The following is a 17,060-nucleotide window of genomic DNA, read 5'->3' as shown; positions in this document are numbered from 1 at the left end:
TGAGGGGTTTCTATGTTTTAAAGTACATATAGAAAGAAAGCATTTCAAATAAAAAAGTTCGATCTTAATACAAAACAAATTTAACTACTTATCGAATCCAAACAATAAAAAGTAAAAGCCAAAAATTCAGCCCAATTCTAAATGGCAATTCCTTGGGAAATATTTCATTTTTCCATACTCTCTCATTCTAAATAAAAAATTCCCGGGGATTTTGTTCCCTTTTCAATTTTCCTTATTCTAAACAAGTTCGAAAATGGGAAAAAATACTCCGGGAAAAAAAGTAGCTAAAAGTAGAGAAAATACGAATTCATTTGGCGCGAGTTTGTTCCCGACAATTGAGCTGGAGAGTTACAAAATAAAATGTAAGTTTTTCTTTTTTTTGCAATAATAATTGATAACATTTCAAATATGTTAAGGTCAAAAACAACAAACAAGGGTCAGCTTGAAATGCTTTTAAATTTGATGGAGGCTCAACGCGATATTGCGTGTGGCTTTCACAAGAAAACAAAGGAGGAAGTGGCATTGTTTTGGCAAATGGTGGAAAATAAGCTGAATTCGTGTGGACCACCAAGAAAAACAAAAACAGAATGGAAAAAAGTAAACATTTAAGCAAAAATTCAGTAGATTTATTTTTATTAACATATATTTACATGTACATATGTATATAATCATAGGTTTGGAGTGATCAGAAAAAATATATTCGATCAAAGGCGGCTGCGAATCTAAAAGCAAGGAATGGGACTGGTGGTGGACCAAATAAGAAGCAACCTTTTTCGGACTACTAACAGGCCATCTATGTTTTGATTGGAATGAAAGAGTCCGTAGAAGGTGTTCCTGCAACAACGTTTGGGCTGGATGCAAGGAAAAGGAAATCCAATAAAGAAGCAAAAAAAGTGACCATTTCCTCTCCATTCCCAACGGAATTGCTTGCTGAAGAATACCTCCTATCTTTGGAAATCGAACCTGTCCAGGCAGAAGCAACGCCAATTCCACAAAGATCTTCTCGACCGCAAGCAAGTACAAGTGTCCACAAAAATACTGCCTCTGAAGCTTTTGAAAAAGATTTTTGCTGCCTTTGTTGGGCTGTAGTGCAACTCTCTCGCATCAAGAAGACATCTCCATCTATTTTTGAGCACACCATTGGTGCGTTCAATAATGTTTCGTGAGCTTGTGTAGACCTCATTAAATTTTACTTTCAGTTGGCCCTGTTGCAGGTGTACTATGAGGAGTCAAAAGCCACGGTTCCAAAGGATATCCGGCGTCTCCTAAATAGATTACCAAGTAAATTAAGAAAGGATACGTGACATACATAGTACTAAAAATAACTTACCAAGAAGCCAAAAATTTCTCATGCCATTTAAATACTCCTGCCCAAAATGGGCCCTTAACGCGCTTATATTCCAAATGAAGTAATCATGACACGCGCCTGGATGGGAGGCATCAACGTATTGAATTCTTAGTTGATCATCACAAACTAGCATAACATTTAGGCTGTATGTTCCCTTTCTGTTATAATATAAATGTTTGTTTACAGATGGGGCAATGATCCGAACGTGCGTTCCATCAACGCACCCTACAATGCCAGGAAAGTTATGTTTTGAGTAGAAGGCCAGCAAAACTAGGTTGGGCCAGTCCAACATTGTAGTCTTTTCCCACCCCCGTTTGGTATCCTCCTTCAGCGAAGAAACGCAAACAAGCACTCAATTTTGTTATTGGTGGAATCCCAAAACTTTTTTAGCTGGATCACAGGACCTAGAGAGAATATCCAGCAAATACTTGAAGACAACCTTGTTAACTCTATAATACTTTTAAAACCTAAGAATCAAGCTGTTTAATGAAACTATAAAAACAAATTTCGAAGAGGCACACTCAAAGGGATATATTACACTTATTATGTAGACACAGTGTGAGCTGGGAAAGACAGAGTGAGGCAAGGCATTCCACATTTGCATAGTACGGCTAAAGAACGAATCTCTGTACTTGACAGTACGACCGAAAATGGGCTAGAGGGTATATTGATGAGCAGTCCTAGAAGCGCGAGTATTACGGTTGAACAAGAAACATTTCGACGATGTTCAAGTGACGTAAATGATCTTATGATGGTAATATCATCAATCAATCTAAATGCTCTACGTTCAATACTATCCAAGAGGCTTAAGTAAGTTGCAGGAGCACCAGCCCAGATATGGGAGTTATACTCAAGCTTTGGACGTATATAAGTCTTGTAAATAACAGCCATATCAGAGGGGGAGAAAAACTTCTTGCATCGCCTAGGAAACCCAAACATCTTGCGGAATTTTTGGCGACATCGCGTACATATGTGATCGTTCCACAAAAGTAGGTTGGTGATACACATACTAAGAATATCGAGATGTTCAGTTTCCTCGATGCAAGTGCCATTTATGGATAATGGCAGGGGGGTAACATTTTTCGCTTTAACGATACAAGACAGCATTGCGTAAGAGATAAAACAGAGCCTTGGGGCACACCAGCATTTATTTTGTGGTTTTCAGACTTGATTCCATCCAATACAACTTGTATTGAACGATTTAAAAGGTTATTACTAATCCAATGAAGGAGGTATTCATGGAAACCGAAAGCATGCATTTTCGATACGATAGCCGCCTGATGCCAAACCCTATCAAAAGCTTTTGAAATATCTAGTGCAATAATCTTACTTTCTCCAAAACGATGTAAAGATTAGTTCCACTGTTCGGTGAGATGAACCATGAGATTACCAGTGGACCTATTGCTGCGAAAGCCATACTGTCGGTCATTAAGAAGCTTCCGTTCTTCAAGATATTTCTTGTGCTGATAATTATTCAGCGTTTATATGACCTTGGAAAGAAGGGACGTAAGTGCGATCGGTCGATATATTTTTTACAAATGACCAAACATTTTCACTGCCTTTGTGACATTGCAGTATTTTTTGAGAATATACTTCTTTGATATCACGTTACAATATATTATATAAAATTTAATTCAAGTCTCTAGCGTTTTTGGTTGGTTAGATATTTAGGGTTAACCAAAATGTTCACCTTTTTTTCAAACTGCTATGGTAAAAAAAAAACACCCACGCAATTTTCTTGCGAGCCCTTTCTGCCTTACTATCTGTATAACAAAAATTATTTGAATTCGATATCTCTTCTGGTTCTTGAGCTATGGAACGTCGAGAAATGTCAAAATTTTCAATTTGACAAATCGGACCCATTACAAAAGCTGTCAAATCACTGGAAAAAAGTTAATAAATTCAAGCCAAAAGTCTCAAATCACTGGAATATATGAAGAATTATTTTCGCTTCGCCTCGAATTCGTTAATAAGAAATACGACGCAAGTCGAATTGAAAACGATTCACCATGAGCCTCATAATCAGGCCCCAGATAAGGCTTCTTGCCTTGATTAAAACAAAACAATTTGTTTCAATTTTACAATCAAAATTTTGTGTTGTAAAAAAACAATAAGTTCTATCCTTAACGATATTTTATAATTGTGTTTCGTTTTTGATCTTAGTAATAGTTGCATTTGTTGTATTTAATCTTAAGAAAGTAGGCAAATATTGCTTTTTCCCCCATCACCACTTTAACAGGATAAGTGTCTTAACGTTTCTCAAGATTTCGACACGTCTTTTCTCTCCATGAGAGGACAACAAACTAAAAAACGTTTGTTAAGTCCCAATGCAATGCCATTTTTGACAACCACCACCGACACTTCAAAACAAAAACATCTTCTTTTGATGGTTGTCTTTGATGTTTATCATATCAAACAATTTTAACCTGTTTTACAAACAGAACACCTTTATCCGTTTTGTTTTCAAGTAAGCTTTTGAAGTAAAAAAAGTGTAAGATTATTATAATTAACTGCTTTTTAACCAAAACCATTAAGGAAGTCCGTTTGTCCTAAAGCAAAATAACAACAACTGTATAATCTCATGAATTTACCTAATCCTTAAGGAGTTCGTTGAAGTCAAATTATTAATAATTTCTATATTTTGAATCAAAATAAAGCTATTTAGGTATAAGTTATCGTGAGTAAAATTTTTCTTGCGAATTTTTGCTACCTTCGAATAATGGGAATTAAATAATGAATAATTAACATTCCCATAAATTGTAATTAGTTCAATAGCTATAAAACTAAAGAACTTCTTAGAACAAGGGAAATACAAATCTCTCTATAGTAACATCAAAATTTGAGTAGGATTTGTTTACGTGTCAAAGAAATGAATCGTAAATCGTTCGTGCCGTTTAAAGTTTATTCAAACGGTGGGAATGCTTATTGGACGCAAAGAGGAAGTATTTCTAAGATCCATCTCATAATAATAATAAAACGCAGTTATGATAGACTTAAGCGTGTAATTAATTTTTTTGTTTAAATAATCTGTTCATCGGATGTTTTATAAGAGTTTAATTAATAAAACAAGACAGACATTTTAAAATGGTGGTGTTTGAATATTTACTTTCAATCCTACAAAGTTGCTGGTCTATCGGCATAGACCAATAACTTAACATATCCTCATAAAATTAATCTAAAAGGGTTAAGTAGCACAAACAAGGGAGACTAGGTTAATAGAACCACTTTTGGTAAAAGTAGTCAAGTTGTAACCGAATTTAATATACATTATGTATGTAGATTAATAATTTTTGAACACCAATAATAAGTCAGCATGGCCCCATAGTATTCGCCATCCACCGTAACTTCAACGCCTTCCTCTAAGCTTACATTTTGAGAGTGTCAATTTTCAACTTATAATTGATAAATATCAAAGTTTAACATTTTATCAATTGATGGGTATTTTTACAATACATTACAGACTTGAGTGAGTATTAAGAAAATGTATAATATTCTTATTAAAAGGGACTTAATTTCTTAATGAGAAAAGTCTTACAAGAACGAATATCAATATTTATCAACTACAACGGTTGCAAGGCAGTTGAGGAAAAATTCCACCTTATAGGAGAGTGTACATTGTTTTGGTGAAGATACTCGTAGTACGTTTTCGTTTGCAGACTCACATCCTTCTTATCACCAACCACCTCTTCTTGATCAAATGTTTTAGTTTTTAGAGAGTTTTTTTTCCCCAAAAATGGCACTTGAAGCTTCCGTCACTAGCTTGATGCAGCGCTCTACGGCTTGGGTGTGGCATGGAAAATATTTAATGTTCTGACATGTTTCAAGACCATCCTCATCCATAGTTTTTAAGTTTTCATCAGTCATATTTAAGGTCAGTGAAGGCTCAATTATTTAACAATCTTGCAACATAATGAGATCAATACAACTTATAGCATTGAAACTGAATGTAGGCACTTTAAACTTTCGAATTCTTTGAGTATTTTCTGCCCTTGCCTTCAAAATTCTTTTATATGCCAGCTCCCGTATTATTTTATTTTCATCTCTGAGCATAGAAATAAGAATATTTTCTGGGTGACCGAAATATCCATTTCGTTGGATTACTTTGTCAATGATTTTCCCCAAATTCAAGTCCAAATAGCGACTCATACTTATGGTTTGCCACAGGCGCTTAGCTCCGTTTATACAGGAGGTATTGCATTTTATCTTTTTTTTCCTTGGGATGCGTTTTAGTAGCATATAGCCTTAGAGTTCGAGTTGCTTTTGTAAGCCATCTAGAATGGTTTAGGAGTCCAGGTTCAATATTAGCCAAATGGGAAGAAAAAACACCAGTGCTGATAGCGGTCATTATATTATAGATATTTTTCTTCGGTACTCAAATCGTTCTTTGTAATTTCAGGTAACTGCTTAGAAATGACGGTTAATTGGAAAATATTTAGGTCCTGTAATTTTCCCATCCAAATGTAGCAACAGATGCCGCAGTGGTAATTCATTACAATGCAGCTGGCATATAAACCAAGTAATGGTTTATTAATTTCTTCTTCCATCAAACAAACAATGTCACCTTTAAGACCTTTAACTACTGTTCCATCGCAACCAACAGCAGCTATTTCACTTAGTTTCACTGATTTGGATTTCAAGTGAGTTAATATAGAATCTCTAATAAGCACATGACATGCCCAAAATAGTCACTTCCAGGCTCCGATAAAATCACATAATGATCTTCTACTACTCTTTTTCTATAAAATTTACCATTCTTTTGGATTCTAACCAATGTTTTGTCCTTTCTGTCATCAAAATATATACCGCGTAGGATTTTCTTGCGATCTGAATCTTGTAAAGCCGATCTGACTTTAGCTATTTCACGACGCAACTTTGAGCTATCAATGACACCACTTGGATGTTTGATGATATAATGCAAAAATCTTTAAGCACAGACGAAGCTATAATAGTCTGATCGCAAGCAAGGGCTAATGATGGTAAATGTAATCTCTTTCTTTTTTTGGCGGTCCAGCTTTTTGTTTTAGTTTTTCAGGGAAAAGATTAGAAGCTATGCTATCACTGGAACTATTGCTTTCGATTGTCGAGTCATCACGTAAAGAACGAGTATAACACGGATTGTCAACTGTTTTTCTGTTTTCTTTCTTCTTTTTTCTTATTTCTTACAGTTGCATATCATCCACACCATCATATCATCATTTTTCTTACTGGCCTTTGATGGAGTAAAAAATGTATTTCTTCTTTGGGAACACGGTTGTCTTTTGAACAGACTTCTTGAGCCAATCTTTCGGATATTTCATGAACTGTTGGCTCTTTTGTTGTTTTTTTAGGCTTAAATTCATATTTAATAAATAGATAATTTTTCATAACATTATTGTAAGTAGGTATTTGAGAGACGGGTACTTCTCTGGAAAACCAAACACAGGACAGGTCATCGTTAATCGGGTTTTGACTTGAGACATTTAAAAAAAAAAATGTATGCTTTGCTAAAGTATTGCAATATTAATACTTCAACTTAGAGCAGAAAATTGAACAACGTTTGAAGAGAGTTGTGAAATTACCTCCCTCACGACACCACCCCCCCCCCCAATTTATTGCATACATTTCAAGATTAAAATTTTGTTTATATTATAATAACAGGCCAACACTGAGAATGTCATTTAGTGTTTATACGATCTTCTTGATTTTTTGACCAAATTGATAAATTTCTTTAAACTTAATGATGTTGGGGGCACCTAAATATTTGATGTGCAAACTGAAATTCAAGGTGTATATTTATGAGTTAAGAGAACAACTTTTCGAAGGTATTCCAAAGATATTGTAATTTTTTTTTAAAATCACTACACTCTTCTATATACGTCCAAACCTTGGGAATAACTCTTATCTCTGGGCTGGAGCTCCAGTAACTTTTGTAAGCCTCTTGGACAGTTTTGAAAGAAGAGTTTTTAAAATTATTGGTGATTGTAGCATCATTAATTCAATGATGTCATTCGACCATCGAATTAAGTATCTTGACCCACCTTTTTGAAACATTAATATCGTGCTGTAATATAATAGCAAATTGAATTTCTTCCCCAAGACAATCAATCGTACAACATGCGCTTCTAAGAATGCTCATCAGTGATCCCAATTTCGCACGCACTACGAAGTGCAGATGTTCAGTTTTTAGCCGTACAACGCGAATGTGGAATGAATTGCCACACTCTATCGTGCACTGTCATTGCAATGTTCAAGACACTTCCTACAGAAATGTTAGCCCAGTTTGAAATTCTTAACGGTCAAGCCATAAAAAACCGTCATCTAAACTTCAATAGCCGCTAAAAAACACCCTTTTTGTGGTTTATAATAAAATTAAAGCGAACATTTTTCGTCATTTTCAATTTATACATTAATAAAAACAAAAACAAATTTAAGTCTTCAAATTTTATTTGAACATTATAAAATTAATCTGATAAAATAAATTTCATAAAAATTTAACTTACAAAATAAAGCACTATTATAATTATAACGAAGAGATTTAAATACAAAAACAAAAACATTGTTTTTACTTCACAACGAATGCAATAAAATTTATTTTGTTTTGTATATTTTTTTTTGTTTAAATTTAATTATATTTTTATACATCTGCGATTATTCTTTCATAAACATTTTGTTTTTTTCTTAGTTTTATTTTTTGTAGTTATTTTTATTTAATTGAAAATGTAATTTATATAAAATTATAATTTCTTTAAATGTTGTATTTTTGTCACTCAATCACTTTATATAGTTTTCAACAATATAATGGAAAGGGTTAATAGTAGTTGTTAATTTTAGTATAGTAATTTTCTTGTTCCTTTTGGTTAATTGTTGTTATTTTTATATATTTAATAAGTCACAAGAAAATTAACCAACAAAATTATATTTAGCAGGGTTTTCTTTTTCTTTTTATTTTTGGTTTTAATTTAAGGGCTCTTTGGAGAACAAACTTTTTATTTTACATAAAGTACCTACGTTATTAATATTTCTTATTTATTTATGTTTTTATTTTTATAGTTCGTCAAAATTGATTACAATACTTTTATGAAAGCACACAGATTTTTTTGTTGTTTTAATGATTTCATTTCAAAACATTTATAGAAAGTATTGTAGTATAGTTAATATTTTTGTATTTTTTTTTACAATTTTTTGGTTGTTTATAAAGTTATGTATATTATATATATAAATATAGTTTTGTTTTGTTTATGTTGATGAATATATTGTTGCTACCTGTGGTGTATATATTTATATAAATAAATTATGCACAATTGTCCTGGTAATCTCGGCTGGAGTATGATGTAATATATTTATGCTGGATTTGAAGGTTTTGAGATTAGGAGGACAATGTGCATTAGCGAAATCGATATTGGGGAGTCAAGTCAAAAAAATTTACAAAGTTTTTTCAAGAGTTCTGAGTCATATTGGAGTTTGCAGAAGGTCGGATGTCCTTAACGTCTTACGGGGGCAGTTTGTTGTTCGGAGACATCGCGTTTGCCCAATCCAAAGCTGTATCGTTCGTTGCGGGTTCCACCTTCTCGCTTGCCTAGTCCAAAGGCGTATCGTTCTGGCCGAGTGTCCCGTTTGCCCAATCCAAATGCATATCGGCTATTTTGGCCACTTGGTTCGCGTTTACCCAATCCAAAGCTGTACGGTCTGGTGCGTTTGCTTCCAGCTTAAATAGAAGAAGCTCTTGTAAACCCTCTATTTTTGTTTTAAGTCAGAGATTACTCACCATAGTAGTAAGATTGATCATAGTTATTTCCATCCATTTCGTCTTGATATTGTTCGTCATCGAAATCAACTCGTTTGCCAAGTCCAAAGGAGTAGGGTTGAGCCCGTTTACCCAAACCGAAGTTATATACCGGGAGTCGTTTTGCTGATGGTCCATTTGTGTAGGTATAAGCTCGTCGTCCAAGACCAAATGCATATCGCTCCACACGTTTGTCATAGTTTGGATCGTTGTTGGCAACATCGGAGTCAGCTTCGAGAAGAGAATTAGCTGAGTCTGATGAATCCTCTGAGAAGGGTTCACAATAGCTGTAGGTGAGACTCATTGTGATGAGGATCATTGATGTGTAGAACTTATTCATGTTTGTTAAGTATAGGTTTTGATTTAGTATCTGAAAAGAAAAAAACAATATTGGTAAAAGATTTTTATTTTAAGTGAAATAATTTTGTTTATGCTACTTTCTAAAGTTCAATGGATAGATGCAAAAATTCAATGATTGCTGTAGGTGCATAATTTAAATCTAAAAATTTGTAAATTTTCAAATCAAATTTTTAAACTAACATTATAGTTTAAACTTGTGTATATATTGAGACGTTTAAAACTTTGAATCGAAAAGGTAGTGGTTTTTGGAAGCATTTTACTGCATGCAAAAAAACAATTTCAATGGATTTTTTAATTTTACCGAAAATCAACAAAAATATTTTGTTTCTTCGTGGTCTGGGGTTAATTTTAACGAAACAAATAAATACGAACATTTCATAACATCATCATATTGAATAAAAAAATCAAACATTTTATTTGAAATGTTTGTTAATAGAAAAAATCATTCATCATCAGATTCATCGGCTGAAAAATTCGAAGTCATTTCTTCACTATTGTAAGAGGCTTCATCTATGACGATATGAAATATCACTGTACTTAATAATTACTTTGCTCAGAATAATCAAATTAAATCTTATTTATTTTTCACTGTTTCCATGTAATCAAAATAATATTTTTCATTAGTAATAAAGAAGTTTTGTTCAAGTTAATACGTTTTGTTTCTTATTTTGATCAAGAAAAGCCCTATACTATCAATGTCTTCCCTTTCATTGTCTTTATTTTACACAGTTTACACAGACATTTTCAATGGTTTCTTGAGCCGCAATTCCCTTGAACCATTTAAGTTTTACAATGTTATCATCGATCCTTCTAAATGTCCAAGACATTGAGGAACGTGAGTTATTGGATATTTAAACATTTCTTTCATATCAATTTTGAATGAACTCTGTGATGCTATAAAGAGTATCCTTCCTATCATATTCGATATCATTTTTGTTTCTCAAATTACTCCATATGCAACTGTTTTTCTGACCCTTGTATTCTGAACAAAATTTTGAATTTTGTTTTCAAATCTCTTAGGATCGACTTTTGTACTCATTTAAACTGGGTAGTTTATTTTCTCAAAAACATTGAGCAAAAACTTTTGGGTGGGCTGTAAATTTACGTGTACCAGTGCAGATGCTAAAAAAGTCTATCACACTCTGGTGAAGTGTTGTATCCGGAAAAGGATTATTGGCATTTTCTATTTCTGTGGTCAATTTCTTCAAGTCTTCAAGTTACCACCACGATTTATTTATTTATTTAGGTTATATATTTTTTTAATAGATGATAAATATTGATTTTTCACGAATATCTTGTCAAACATAAAAATTTATCCAAAATTTCATTTTCAACATTCAATTATAATTTTATAAAAATCCAACCATCAGTTTTTTTTATAAAAAATTTAATTTACACAAATTTCTATCTAAACAAAATTGGTAAAAACTGATATTCGATTCTTGATGTCTTATTAATAAATGAAGATATTTACTTCAAAATCATATGCTTAATTTTGTTTAAACGGATGATAATCAGTATAAAGTCTCTTTATGAGGATACTACTACAGCTATTTGGGATGGTTCGTGTTTGTCAGACTTCTTCCCCACAAAGAAAGGTGTTCGTCAAGAATGTGTGCTAAGCTCTCTACTTTTCGTTCTGTTTTTAAGTGATCTTCATGCGGAACTTCTAATCGGTATTGTTTTAGACGATTTTCAAATGAACGCCCTCTCATATGCGGACGTTATTGTACTGTTGTCAGAAAATCTTTCCAATTTGCAACAGCTAATTGAGAGTTTTAAGACTTACTGCATTCAATGGAATCTTGAAATAAATGTTGATAAGTCGAAAATAGTAATATTTCGCAATGGTGGAAGAAGAGCAGCGTGCGAAAAATGGTTTTACAATAATTCAGAAATAAAGGTGCCTAATCAATACAAATATCTTGGCGTAGTGTTCAATTACAACATGTCTTGGAATGAGCATCTAAAAATTCCATCAATGCAACAAAGTTCAAAATATACAATGCCGCCTCAAAAGCTATTATTTTGTACTGTGTTCAAGTTTGGGGATACCGCGAATGCAACCAAGTCGAAATATTGCAGCGTTTCTTCATGAAAAGATGCTTTTTACTGCCTGATAATACGCCTAACTATGCTCTACACATTGAAACAGGTTTATCGAAGGGTTTTCTAACGTCTCTCCAGCTACATTTTTCTTTCTTAAGACGAAATCTAAATCTTCCTAATAATAGATTACCCAACATTTTATCGAAACCATTATAAACAACAAAATCTTCTGGGCTAAGGAATGGTTGGATCTTTTCCATGGATGTTCATTGGATTTTTCTTTTGACATGAATCTACTTGAATGGCCTAGCTTACATAAAATTCTCTTAATGAAAAACACTGCACTGAATTTACAGTCAGTGCGACATACACGGAAAGAAATACATTGCGAATATTACAATGTCAGTATGGGTGTGCGGCTGTACGGCTTAGAAGATTTCCATTGGATAAAAAGTTGTAAGCCTAGTTAATTTGGCCATACTGAGAATAATAACGTCGATAATAGTATAGCCGATACGCCAATGCAAGTATGAGAGTCAGGCCCATACTGACTGGCGGCATGTACTACGCTCCGGGCAGAAAAGTCTATACATTATTGTTATGTCCTTTATGCTTACATCTATTTGATTCTATCTGAGTACTTTTAAAAAAAATTAGCAAAAATAATTGGTTAAATTTCACTCGGACTGTTTTTATACTGTTTATTATTTATAATCACCTTTCGTCCTAAAAGTAAACAAGTTTATTTTCGTTTTATTAATTATTGTAGAAATATATCGATAAAGTATTTACACCCATGCACTATTGGCAGTAATCCAATAAGGGTATCGATTATCACGCCATAAAATATCTCCGGAAAAACTAGTAGCATTGCGACATCTCCGGTACAGTATGGGCTGAAGGCAATATTGTCTCGTCAAACGTACTATGCGCCCTTGTGTTACAAGCAAAGATTGTGGTACCAGTTGTTGCAAGACTATGTAGGAATATCATCGATAATTTTTTAGTATGGGTATGCTCTCCAGGCCATACTAGCATTATCATAAATGCCACTCACTTCTTTAGGCGCAGTCTCAATTTCACGATAAATATTGCAACTTTATGTACTCTGGCGTACCGAATTACTTTGATGACTCCAATTCACGTGATATGATTTCCATAATTTTTTAAGGTCACTGCGGGCTCCTTAAAATAAATGGAAGAGCCTTCCAAAGAGATAAAGATGAAATATGTAGATTATGTAATATGGATGAATCGGAAAATACTATGCATTTTATTGGAACCTGCCCAGTATTTAAAACGTACAGCGCTGCTTTCTTATTCTCAACTTCTCAACATTGTTAATGGCTACTGCTACTGCTACTCATATTTATATTACTTTTTAAAAGCGTCAATTAAATATCGCTATCTTATTATAAATGAATTTTCATAACATATGTATGTAACTTAATCTACTTACTAAACTTATATATGCAAAATATTGTTGCTAACCTTAATGTTATTTTTTTTAGAAAAATTTCATTGAAACATTTTTTTATACAAAACATGACAACCTACAAAAACCACTAGAACTGAAGAGAAATAAATAAAGAAAGCCATAGCCAAACGTTTTTAATTATGTTGAAGTGTGGTTAATAGGGGCATTCATGGCAAAAGTTCCACGTCTTCTAATTGAACTCAACTTTTTTTTTTTTTAAAATACAAGGCAGAGGTTCAAAGATGAAAAGCATGACCATTCCAGAAAATATTAATATCTCTTTCCTTTCATTACTGTGGACAAAAACTAATAGTCGACTGTGCCATAGTAGGTTATAGTTTTCCAACACTTTCTTGCAAGATTCATCCAATGCTCCTTGAGTACTTGCCTCAAAACACGTTTGTTTTTTATTTTTCTTCTCTAGACAGTCTCAATTTTTGTATTATCCCTTAAACCGTTGTTACTAAGCTTTTGGACCTTATTTTAAGTCGCTGGTAGAGTGGAATTTGAGACAAGCTGTAGAATAAATCTCTTTTCTTATTATGTTTTTGTTTCTGCCTTGTACCGGTTTTAAATTTTACCTAAAAGAGAAATGTCTCTTGAGGGGGCCATACCGACACCAAAACGGCTTTGCGTATACAACACCAGCACTCCCCTCAATATCATCAGGGAACAAGCCAGTTTCAGTGACGTCAAGAAGGGAAAAGTCTTGCTTGCGGTCATTGACAGGAGCGATGATGATGGCACAACATGGTTTGTGGCGATCAGAGGTCCTGTGACTTTTACAAGCTTGCTGTCAGCCGGTTAGGTGAAGTTTAGCCAGATGCGAAGCTCGAGGTTGTCGCTAAGGAAGACATTCCTAGCAGACCCAAAGCCCGCATTTGAATTCCAATCGAACCTCCTGGTATCGATGACATTCTCGAAATGATCAAAGTTTGTAATTCATCCCTGCCCAAGCTAGAGGAAGTGAAGGTTCTTTATAGGAGTACCATTTTGATACTTAATATAGAACCCTTGGCTCCTCTAGCCCCGACCAATGGCTTAATAAATTATGGTTTCAAATCCATCAAATTTTGAATATACAAAACAGATGAGGCTATTGAGGAAAGCGGGCCTCCAACAACAACCGAAGGTGAATGTATCCATGCCCTCTCCAATTACGACTCCACCCTCTAAAAAAGACGAAAACATTCCATCCTTAATAGAAACTGAGGACGACTTAAACATGATTCTTCTAAGCGAGGTCTTGGGTTCATTCTCAGACTCAGAAGATCAAAATAAAACCGTGGTGAAGGTTAATCTGCCTAGTTGTAGCCAAAATGCTGCAGTTAGTACAGTAATCTCGAACACTACATAAAGGCCTCGGCCTCACTTCTTCTCTATCTGGCAAGAAACGGGGAGTCGGGGAAGACATTGTCCTGATCCAAGAGCCATGGATAGTGAGATCCGTTGTTCGAGTACTCAAGACTCCTGGGTACTACACACTGTATGAGACAGATAAAGGTGAACCTAGATCTTGCATAATTTGGAAAAGTAGCATTAACGTATTTTTACTCCATAATTTTAGTGACAAAGATACCACCGTAGCTAGGCTGAAACAACCAAAGGAAGTTTCTGGCTAGTGTCGGCGTGTCTTGGCCATGACCACCTTGGTCTTTTCTCTGGAAAAACTCATGAGAGAATAATCACTGAAGCGGCAAAGGATCCGCTTAATTATTGGGAGTGATTTTAACGCTCATCATACTGTATTTGGGAGAACGAATATCAACGACAGAGGTGAGTCTCTTCTTGAATATATTATTGGTACTAACCTCTAAGTAATGTTGGAAATGAACCAACCTTCATCACTAACACTAACCAATAGACATAATTCTTGTCTCCGATACTATACACAATATGATCTTGGAGTGGATAGTATCCAAAGAACACTCGTTCTCTGATCATAGATATATCCAGTTCAATATCAATGTGGATGAAAACCCTCCATTGACTTTTCGAAATTATTGGAAAACTGACTGAGCTTCATACAGGAGCTTATTACAAAGTTTACTAAAACCTGGGCTATCAAGTCATTAATCTAATGCTAATGAACTTGACAACAAAGTCAATTAGCTTACCTATGATCAGATCGCTAGAAATTGCTTGTCCAACTGCAGTTCGACAGAAACTTCCAAATTTCTATACCTCCCAGATCAATCGCAGAGGATAGGGTATTTTTCGAAGACGAGTCAATCCATTTTTATACAGATGGTTCAAAAACAAAAGAAGGAGTTGGTGGAGGTGTTTACTCTGAACAACTGAAATAAAGTCTCTCATTCCGCCTTCCCAATCATTGTAGCGTGGAATAGGTGATAAAATCATTACGAAAACATTAAGGTATGAACCAAATTATTTAAAATATCATTGAAGTAGCGTCGAAATACGTGGCTCAACTGTTTCTTTCGGAAGAACTTAAACTATTCGAATGCGCATAAAAGTACAAACAGTAAACAATACAATTTCAATTTCTCAAGTATTTTTCTAAACATGTTGTTAATGTTGGCATACCCACATTCTTCACATTTAACCACAACAAATTTGAATGTTGTTACCCTTTTCATCACAAAGTAAAAAAGTTAAATGCCAATATACGTGCTAAATAAATGTATTCCTAAATTATCATCATCCCCCTTTGTTTTTCTAACAAAACAAAATTCCTTCAAAAAACTTTTGTTAAAACCTCTTTTTTTTTCTACTTTTCACCATTATCAGAATTTGAATTATTGGAATTTTCAATAATGTCACTTCATACATATGACACGCATTCTTTCATTGAAACAAAACCACACTACTTATTTGTTGTAGGTATTAATACATACCTACATTCAATTTGATATAAAAAGCAAATTTATTCAGTTCTATCATTGAACTTTCGGAACATGATCCTAATCGATATTTTAAAGAGGATAAGGATGCTATTGTATTCTGGATGTTGATGATGACGACGACGACGATGATGATGATATGAATAAAAGAAGACCAATTTGATTATTATTTTTCTTTCTTATCCCAAACCGATATCATCGCATATCGCCATGGCATTTGTCACCACAATTTGTATCCTTTGATAAAGCTTACTTCAATGTGTAACGTTCTGTAACTTGTGTCTTTTTTTGTGTGAATTTATTTCTGGAAGTAGCAATATCATAGACATCAAAAGCCGCCAATGGCGTCACCACAACATCGCCCCCGTTTGTGTGGTTTATTTAAAAATTTGTTTCCAATAAAACTGTGACGCATTATCTTTGCACGTTTTGTATTTTCTTTCTTCTTAGAGTTTGAAAATTCTTTTAAATTTGGAGATTAATTTTTTTCATAAATTAAAGAAAGTAAAACAGAAGTCTTCTGAGAAGTTCGAATTGTTTTTTAAGTAAAACATTCCAAAAATTTGTTTGCAAGTAAAGCGTGTTCTAAGCCACATGCCTAAAAACAAAGGGCAGAACTCTTGACCGCTTATACCACAGGTTATTGTGACTCAAAGTGCCATAGGTTCTCATATGGCACTTGAGTCAGGGACTTACCTTGGTGGGCCTTTCACGGGGAGAGTTTGTTTTGTTACTGACTGAGCAGAATGTACACAGCTGTACCGATACAAACACCTCGAGGATTGATAAGCCCTACGAAATATTGCAAATGCTAAGACTTTTGCCTTTGGCTCTTTGACACCCTTAATTCACTACGCTTAGCCGGCATATTTAAACGATGAATTTCATTTTGATATAAACCGTGAAGAATTGCGTAGAGTACTTATGAGACTTAAGAAGAGGTCTGCAGGTCCTGATAGAACACTTATTGATTTTCTTAAATATGAAACAGATAACCTAGTTGAACAGTTATTTATTTAATTGTTTATTCGCATCAATTACAGAGTTTAATATCAACAATTAGACGTATTAGGCGTAATAATATATAACATTAAGTGTTTAATATAATAATTATATAAACATGGTTTGATTTAATTATTCGAGAAGAACAAAATTATATTATTTTTCAAAGTGTATCTGTTTATATAAAAATTGAAATCA

The 17,060-nt window shown here is 33.9% G+C and overlaps 1 protein-coding gene across 1 annotated transcript in view; it reads right to left on the bottom strand.

Moving 5' to 3' along the window:
- Positions 1 to 7,934: 7,934 nt before the first annotated feature.
- Positions 7,935 to 17,060, bottom strand: part of LOC129940153 (allatostatin-A) — a 68,172-nt gene continuing 59,046 nt past the window's right edge. The window contains exons 2-3 of the mRNA XM_056048403.1: positions 9,093 to 9,480; positions 7,935 to 9,032 (exon numbers count right to left, since the gene is read on the bottom strand). Coding sequence (XP_055904378.1) covers positions 8,809 to 9,032; positions 9,093 to 9,450 — 582 coding nt within the window. The 5' untranslated portion in view covers positions 9,451 to 9,480 and the 3' untranslated portion in view covers positions 7,935 to 8,808. The remainder of the gene's footprint in view (positions 9,033 to 9,092; positions 9,481 to 17,060) is intronic.

Source organism: Eupeodes corollae, chromosome 1, assembly GCF_945859685.1.
Source record: "Eupeodes corollae chromosome 1, idEupCoro1.1, whole genome shotgun sequence".
Classification (NCBI taxonomy): domain Eukaryota; kingdom Metazoa; phylum Arthropoda; class Insecta; order Diptera; family Syrphidae; genus Eupeodes; species Eupeodes corollae.
This window is presented reverse-complemented; position numbering and strand designations above follow the sequence as displayed.